General features: G+C 36.8%; 1 protein-coding gene across 1 annotated transcript in view; it reads right to left on the reverse strand.

Annotated features, from left to right (window-relative positions):
* UHRF1BP1L (UHRF1 binding protein 1-like) overlaps nucleotides 1-9214 on the reverse strand; it is a 55948-nt gene that overhangs the window by 22158 nt on the left and 24576 nt on the right. Inside the window, exons 7-12 of the mRNA XM_010008078.1 lie at nucleotides 7732-7872; nucleotides 6930-7100; nucleotides 6319-6499; nucleotides 5433-5516; nucleotides 1305-1487; nucleotides 1088-1206 (exon numbers count right to left, since the gene is read on the reverse strand). Of these exons, the coding sequence (XP_010006380.1) occupies nucleotides 1088-1206; nucleotides 1305-1487; nucleotides 5433-5516; nucleotides 6319-6499; nucleotides 6930-7100; nucleotides 7732-7872 (879 nt within the window). The remainder of the gene's footprint in view (nucleotides 1-1087; nucleotides 1207-1304; nucleotides 1488-5432; nucleotides 5517-6318; nucleotides 6500-6929; nucleotides 7101-7731; nucleotides 7873-9214) is intronic.

Raw genomic sequence — 9214 nt, forward strand, 5'->3', positions numbered from 1 at the left:
TTTCATCCAACATTTAATAGGTCAGACTGCTAGTTTGAAATTAGCCAACGTATTAATATTGAATATATGATGATGTCCACTTGCATTAGTTTCACTGGAAATAATGAATATATAACCTTTATGAGCTTGCTTCACTCTCTGTAGCTCTTTTCAAGCTGCAAACAGCTGCGTTAACACACACACAAATTCAAGTACTAATAGATCTATTTAGAAAAATATATTTTTGTAAATTGTACAGATATAGTGGCAACTAAAAAAAGTGAAAATGTACTTGTATAGGGAGGAGGAAACAAGTATCTGCATAGTAGAAGGCAAATGAAAACACCTGACAGTACAAAATGATACTATAAAACCACTTCAACCACAGATGAACACCTCTGGCACCAAGCTGCAACCTCTCCCTCTACTGGATGAGATATGGGAAAAAAGTATTGAAAACTGAAACAGGAGCAAGTAGAAGGCACAAGCTAAGAATTTTTGTCAGAACTTGAGATTTAAGTGTCGATCCTCCTGCAACACTACCATTCAGCCTTAGAGATATACTCCTCCTCTATTCCAGTTGCCTCCTACCTGCATCGAAGAGCGAATCTGAACCACAGCCAGCAAATAAAACTATTCAAGGAAACAAGTGGGGAGGGGGAGGAGAAAGAAAGGTTAAAGTGTCTACTCAAAATATCACTGGGGGAGGAAAGGGTGGAGAAAAAAATTTAAACCCCATTAATTTAACATTAAAAAAAATTAATATCATCTAGGTATAAGACAAGCATGAAATACAAACCCTTACATTAAAATGCTGTGTACCTAACACGGTATAATAAAAGATGACATGCCAGATGTCAGGATTTGGGGAATAGAAGAACATGGATCCTAAACATAGTTGTGACGGGGTATAATCTCGTATGAATTCAATAAGAAAACAGCCATTGATTTCAGCAAAGCAGAAGCAGGCCCATAAAGATCTAATCCAATAACGCATGAAGCGACTTCTACTAATTTCAGTGGGCTTCAGAATTGTCCCCTAAAAACCGTATTTATGTAACAGTCAAGGGCGAAGTGGCCCCAGTTTTACTAACTTGAAGAAATGTACCTGATATATATTGAAATCTGCAAGTCTAACCACAATAGGACTAGACATCAGTTTGCCCTTTGGTTGTTGGGAAGATACAGAGGAAGCCCTAGATGTTCCTTTCGGTATCTGTTCTTTGCCTGTAGGAAAGAATAGTGATGAAATCATTGAAAAGAACAGCCTTTTTAAGAAAAGTTTTAACATTTAATGGAATTAGAGCATTAATGACACAAAGTACCTGTTTGTAGGTTCTGCGGAGATACAGCAGGTGGTGATTTGGGAGGAGAATCTATGACCTGATCCTTCACAGCCTGCTTAAGCAATTCAACATTGCTTTTGAATTCATTTAATAATTCTTTGGCCCACCCACTTCTGGTTTTAGTGGCATCACTATAATGCATCCAGTGATCACAGCTGTCTCCTTCAAAGAAGAAGAAAGAATGAAATATTAACTCATTTGAAAGTTTGCTCCAAACTGATCACAAGTTTCTATTTCACAATTCTTCTTCAAAATATGATCTCACTGCATGCGGTAATTATAGAACAACATAAGTTGTAACAGACGTTAAAACAGAAATTATATATTGCATGCAAACAAGTCTCACTACTTCACAAATTCACTCAGAAAAAAACCATAATATTGCCACCTGCCTTTTAACACCACTAACTAAGGCTCAAAACATTATCAGATACTTCCAGTGCAGAGAAATCCAATGACATGATTAATTTCTTATGTGAGAACATGCAAAAAAATGTTTCATTGAAAAATAGATGTGATAGCAAATAACAGAATGATGTTCTCATGCTCGTTTTTTACACACTTATCTTTCCTGACAGAACTGTGTCCTAAGAAGTTCCTGGTCCCTTTTCAGAAATGTATTCACCTGACACACCAAGTGATTGTGCTGCCATTCAGACAGACCTTAAAAGGCTAAAAAAGTGACCCAACAATAATCTCAAGGACTTTAAAAGGGAAATCCAAGTTCAACATCCAGAGTACAGGCTAGAGGCTGATCAGCTAGGAAACAGCTTTTCAGAAAAAAATCTGCGATGACAGGTTGAACACTTCTTCAGAAGATGGTGATAGGACAAAGGGTAATGGTTTTAACTGAGAGAGGGGAGATTTAGGTTAGATATTAGGAAGAAATTCTTCACTATAAGGGTGGTGAGGAACTGGAACGGGTTGCCCATGGAGGCTGTTTATGTCCCATCCCTGCAGGTTTTTAAGGCTAGGTTGGACGAGGTTTTGTGCAACCTACTCTAGTGGTAGGGTTCCCTGCTCATGACAGGGGGGTTGGAACTTGATGATCTTTAAGTTCCCTTCCAACCTTAATGATTCTATGATTCTATGAACAAGCAATGTGTCCCTGATGTGAAGGAAGGCAAAAGCACCTTGGGCTACTTAGGAAAAGCAATGTCAGCAGGTCGAGGGAGGTGAGCCTTGCTTTTTACTCAGCCCTGGTGAGACCTCATCTGGAGTGCTGGGTTTAGTTCCAGGCTTCCCCATACAAGAAGGCCATGGACTTACTCGAGTGAGTCCAGGAAAGGGTCACAAACATACTTAAGAGACCAGAACATGGCTTACATGGAAAGGCTTAGATAGTTGGGATTGTTTAGCCTGAGAAAGAGAATACTCAGAGGGATCTTGTAAATGTGTAAAAATGTCTGATAGGGGGAACAAAGACAATGGAGTCAGATTCTTCTCAGTGGTGCCTCATAGTACAAAAAAACAGAATAAGCACAAACTGAAATACAAGAAATTCCACCTAAAGATTAAAAAATACTTTTCTGCTGTGAGGGTGATTAAGCAGTGGGCTAGGTTGCTCAGGCAGGCTGTTAGGAGTTTCCATCTTTAGAGCTATTCAAAACCTAACTGGTCACAATCTTGGGAAGCTTACTTCAACTGATTTTAATCAGAAGGGTTGGACTAGACAATCTCCAGAGGTGCTTTCCACCCTTAATTATTCTACAATTCTATATATGGAGAATCGTTGCCACATTTATCTGTGCAAAGTGGAGAGACAGGCCAGACTGTAAAAAGAACACAGTATTTTAGTGGAGCTGGCACTGATGTTGCTACTATCTGAATTTATTGCTGGTTGTCCAGGAAGAAAATGTTTTTCAGTTTCTCATATTGTCTCAGTATATCAGCTTGATCAACTACTTCCTGTGCTGCAAAATGTCCTGCATGATGGCAAAGCAGTAGCTTTCTCTGATCATCATCCAGCAGCACACGAGCTGCACAGATAATGGATCTGGATAAAAGCTTCTGTGAGAGCAGGTCTGGAAGGAAAAGATGGATTGCTGTACATCTGGTTTATGTTAGTGTTATCACAGTCAATGGACACACAATCTGCTTCATTTTTCTTAAGTACTATGAAAGGCTACTGTTGGAAGGCTTGATGTTCAATGGATTAGAAATCTACCCTGTGGCAATTATGTCTCAGACTTACTTTAGAGTCTTTCTGAGTAGGATCTGCTACAAAAACAATGAAACAAATAAGCCTCACAAGAACCAGATTTGCAAAGATAAATAATAGAGGGCTTTGTTCCTGAAAGATTAATCGAAGTTTCCAAGACTATTCCAAATAAGCTATTTCTAAATATTCCACAGGTACAAAAGAAGAAAACAGTCTGGTAACAGCCACAGAAATATACAGCCGTTTCCTCTTTGCCTACTGAGTATTCATACAATATCATCCTTAAGTATGCAATAATGCAGAGCCTTGACTTCAGGGTAGGAATGCCTTCCATATGGGGTTGACAGCCTGATGCAGCAGTAGATAGAGGCACAGTAGCTACACAGCTAAAAAACTCCCTTTGAACTTTCAAGATTAATATGTGCTCCTTTTATTTTGAGTAAGTGGACTCCCACCCTTGTGATGAGTTAGCCCATAGAGGATGACAAGATCTTAAAGCAGAAAAGGAAACTTTCTGCCATGTTCCCTCTCCCTCCACAGAGACCCTACAAACAAACATGACCACCTTTGGCAGATTTTTGCCATAGCTCACCAGTGAGACCTAGATTTCTGTTACTTACACTGGTACAGACCATCATTTAAGACTGCAGGAGAACACCACCTTTGGAGGCACCACTGTTGCTCTACAGATGATCTTTTCCATCACTGGTTTAATGCAGGGGGAGTGATGTCCTATGTAGCTGTCACCTAAAGGCATTCTTACTGAGCTTCTAACATACCCATCCTAGAGTCTACAGTGCATGTTTCAATCTGGCTGAAAACCCTTTCAAAATAAACAATCTATTGATTCTCCTGGTTCTCTACATTTTCTCTGAGGAGAGCTCACAGAAATCACATATCAGACCCTCACCTAAAAATAGTCGGAATCAGGAGTGACAGTAAACAAAAAACATGGCTGCATCACAAGACAGGCATGTGTTAAAATTCCTGTAATTTAAGGTCTCTCTTCTATAGGAAAGGAAACAAACATCACAAATTTCAAGCCACACTGAGCCAATCTACAGCAAAGGAAGAATACTGATAATCTTCAATATATTTTCTGTGGCTATGTATGTTTATTTGACCGACATTAAGTTACATTTTTTAAGGTGCAAAACCTACACTTGTTATTTATGAAATAGGTTGACATTACATGATTCCATTTGCAACCATGAATGACAAGGATGTGAGGCAAGCTAAATCATATATTTAATGTATGTGGATAATCACTCCAAAATGAGTGGTCTGTGTTAGTAAAAAGCAAAACAAAGCACAACCAACCCCTATGCCAACTAAAAGCTCCTTCCACTGTACTGGATTGCCTTTGATCTCAAATTAAACACAACATTTACTTTGTCTCTTCTAAATTTTTTAGATTTCTGCAAAACATATTTATTAGGAATGATTTGTAAGAAATTCTTCTTTCGAAATTGCTGGTATCTTTTGAATACCGATTATTTAACAAAAGGCTACGCAACCGAACTTCTACACACTGGGATGCTTTGTTAATGAAACAAAATAGAACAAAAAATTGCCTGGAAATAGGCATAAAATTTTAGATTTCAATATTGAAAAAATAGCAGATTTGACTCTTGCAAATACCCAATTAGTGAATTCTCAATCTGCTGTACTGCCCTCCCCTGTCAACAGACAATTATTTTCAGGTCAGATATATGTAAATACCATTTTGTTGATGAAATAAAACATTGAAAAGTGTCTGGCTCATTCACAAAAATAAAATTGCTTCCCAGGTGGTTACCTTTGTTGTTTCTTTTTGCATACAGAGGGAAATAAAAAGGGTGTACTTCAAACACTTGGAGCAATATTATCCAAGTCCTACACATACACAGATTTTTTAGTATTTAAGAAAGATGCACAAGTATTTCACAAAATGTTCACTTTTGTACCTGTTTTGTGAAATGGGTAATAATCCACTGTTAAATAGCTGAAGGAAAGCTGCATGGCCCCTCCTGTAACACGTCTATTTGAGTCTGTAAAATAAAACAATGCTCAGCTGTGTAGACATTGTATTTAATGTCAGTCTTAAGATGGTACCTTTCTTTAAATATCTAACATGTATTTCTTCCTCCCTTTTACTAGCTCTCCATAAAACCTCATTATCTTCCTTCAAAATTTCATTCAGGTGGTCTTCACTGATTTTTAAAGATCAGCTTTAGAACCGAGTTCTGTACTCAGTCACTACTAACTAATTGCATACTATTTTAAGTGCTTGTTAAAAAGGCAACTCTTCATATGCACATTACTGCGTTTTTTTCTGAAACAAAACCTTTCACACAGAATATATGATTATGATGCAAAGTCAACATTTACTTTCAAGATTACTGTAGCTAGAATTTCTTATTTTATTTATTCTATTGCAGGGAAGAGGTCTTATGAGTCCTCTGTTCTGATTTCTCCACTACTAAATTTAAATTTCATGGCCAAAAATAAAGGACCAATAAAGACATCTCACCAACAATTATGAATTCCAAATGCAGTAGCTATATTGCATGTAAGGAAATGGGTCTCTAGCCAGTCAACTTCATGCTTTTCAAGTACCTTCCCTAATCAGGGAAACACATTCACTAAAACCTAAGTGGTTTTCACACTCTTTTCTTCAGCAGACCTTGTATGCCTCTATAAATCTCAGTGACTAGCCAGCTCCTTGGATATACACTGATTCTCCTCTAATAACTTTTAAAAGGCATAAAAGTGCTGCCAATTGTCTTATTTTTTCTGATTATAAATATGGCACACTTCAATCAATCATGGCTACTTTTAAAAAAAAATTACCTTTTTCTTTAGAATGGATATCATCACATATATGTAGGTCCAAATGGGAAATTACTAAGTGATGAGAAGTTTCCTTGACATCGAAATCATTAAACAATTTTACTATTGCATCATTTTGATCAGGTGCTGCTGTTGTCTGATGTGCTTTCACCTGCTGGGAGCTGGGTGCAGGGGCAGAGCTCTGAAAAAATATTTAGTTATAAATATTGATTTATCAAGATTCTCTTCTTTCAAATATAAGTATCATCCTACTCACTCAAAACAGGCCTTCCCAATAAGAAAAAATCTGCACCACATACATTCACCTTGGATCATTACTGAGATTTACATGTGCTATACTAGAATAAAGCTAAGTTAAGCTAATGGCTCAGTGGCACAGAGATGCAATGCCAGTTCGTCCCCCAACCTTCCTTCCCCCCTCTTCTTTACACCTGTGTCACTGACAGCAATGCTATTTTTCTAACTTTGTTGCAAACTGTTCAGGGAACTGAACAAGCAGAAAACAATCCAATTTTCATTGGGTTGTTTCTGCTACTTTAGTTCCCACACTGTAGTGTATTTTAGAACAGCTACACCTTCTAATAATATAATGAGACAATCAATTATCATACCTGTGCTGTTTCAGAAGCCAGGCTTTTTCTCTGTTCTGTTGATTTCTCTATGGCTTCACTAAGAGACTTGGCATACTGCACCATGGCTTTCAACTGTGAATCAGTCAAAACCCATAGCAAATCATCCAGAATCAGAACCAGTTTTGATGCCACAACATTACAATCCTTTAGCTGTAGGATAAAAGTTTAAATAAGACATATGAGTCAATTAAATATTACACTTCTTATAGGAAACACAAGAAAATAAAAAAGGTGAATGCAAACCCATAATTCTCAAACAGCAAATTTCTTCCACATAAACAGAATCACAGAATCATTCAGGTTGGAAAAGACCTTTAAGATAATTGAATCCAACCATAATAACAAATATATCTTTTATGTTAAATTGTATTTCTCTCATTAACTAAAAAGCACTGAAAATACAGTGTAATTGTACCTCACTTTTTGTTTGGCATGCCATTGGATATTAAACTAATGCATTTATCTAAATGTACATAATGTAAATATTGCCTGAATCCAGAGGTAAGACAACACGCATCATCATCATCATAAATAAGCTCTGTGGGTTAAACAATTTCACTAGTATGACCTGAGCAAGGTCTTCATCTTCAAATTCTGGTTGCAATAGTTTCTGTAAACTCTACAGTCTTACTGATTATATGCTATTAAAAATTTTGTCATGGAAATTCTACATTTTGCATGGCCTAAATTCAAACTTTTACCATATACATGTATGCCTTAAGAGTATGAGTTTAAAAATTATTAATAAAATAATAAAAGATCTCAAACTTTTTAAGTTTACCCTTCTCTTCAGTGTGACCCTAATTTTTGATTGGTTAGTAATCAGTCGAACTGGAGCACTCATGATTTCATGCTTTGAACTCTGGATTGCATCTGCTTCTATTCTGATCATCTGCCAGGTGATTTCCTTAAAAGTCAAAACCTTTAAAGAAAGAGAAAAAGAGAAACACCTTCATGCAATATAACCACTTACTTGTGCCTAAGCATGTGCAGGAGTGCACATGTATGTATATATCTGTATTTCATGTATAGCCATATGAACAGAACAAATACATGTCATTGCAATTCTACTTGTAAGTGTCAGGAATTAAAGCCCCAATCCTTCTTTCTACCTCTAGAATGCCACAAAAATTTTATACCAGTTCCAAGTAGCATTTCAAATACTTAGAAGAAAATACAGGTCAGAATTGTCTTGTGCTAGGTCACTTTTAATAGAGGGAAAATAGGAGATTGTGTAGTTTAGTTTCAAAATGCTAAATCCTAGTATATAGGAAAAGATTGAGGAGAGAAGTGATGGGACTGGATGGGGGAGGTTTCTAGAGTGTTTTATACCAATTAAGAGACAGTCAAACACATTGTCTGTTGTAGAGACTCCATGAGCTTTGTATCTGTTACATGGAAGAAGACGCATCAAGCAAATACAAGAGCCGCAAGTACAGCTGGACATTGAAAATTAAACATGGGAAAAGGAGTGATTGACCAGAGGAAGCATCATGGAGAACATCAAATGAACAGGACATCAAGAGGTAAAAAACATTAATTATAGTTCCACTAAACTCCTTCCTATGTTACTGTCTGAATTAAAAAGATAAGCTATGTGGAAAGTGGAAGAGGGAAGAGTTTGTTTTGTATGTGCCTTATTTTTCAGCTGTCATTCTCTATCCATTTGCAAACTGTGCAGCCAATGTCCTGCGAATATAAGCAGATAGATAAACAAAACAAACCTGAGGTGTTTGGGAAGTAAGCAAGATGGAAAAGCACAGCGTGGAGTAATGCAAAAAACACTATTTGCAGGAAAGCAGAGTACCTACCATCCTTATCCAGGAGATGGAGCATGAATGGAAGCTTTTAAAAATGTATAAGGTGATTCCTCATTACATTAAGAGTGTAGCTGCAGTGCAAACCTAAAAGCTTACTCCCTTAAAATGCAGTTTAGGACAACTTATTTCTATAATACAGTGTTGGTTTTGTTCTTTCACCTTTTAATCCAATTTCCTGCTAACAAATAATTTGCTGCAGTTCCTAGAAACCTGTGTTTCCAGAATTCATTCAGCTAAAAATGAACAAGCTCTCAAAGGAGAAACGGAATCAGATTTTTCTTTAAAAAGCACAAAACAGAAAAACATGGCAACATAAAATTCTATCTAGTCAAACTTTTTAGACTTCATTAACACATGAACATTAGCCTACAGAGAAGCTGCAGGAAATAAACTGTCATAAAAACAGTTTTGACATTATTTTTCTGGTATTTTTAAATATTACAT

Source organism: Chaetura pelagica, unplaced genomic scaffold (genome assembly GCF_000747805.2).
Source record: "Chaetura pelagica isolate M959 unplaced genomic scaffold, ChaPel_1.0 scaffold50, whole genome shotgun sequence".
NCBI classification, from domain to species: Eukaryota; Metazoa; Chordata; class Aves; order Apodiformes; family Apodidae; genus Chaetura; species Chaetura pelagica.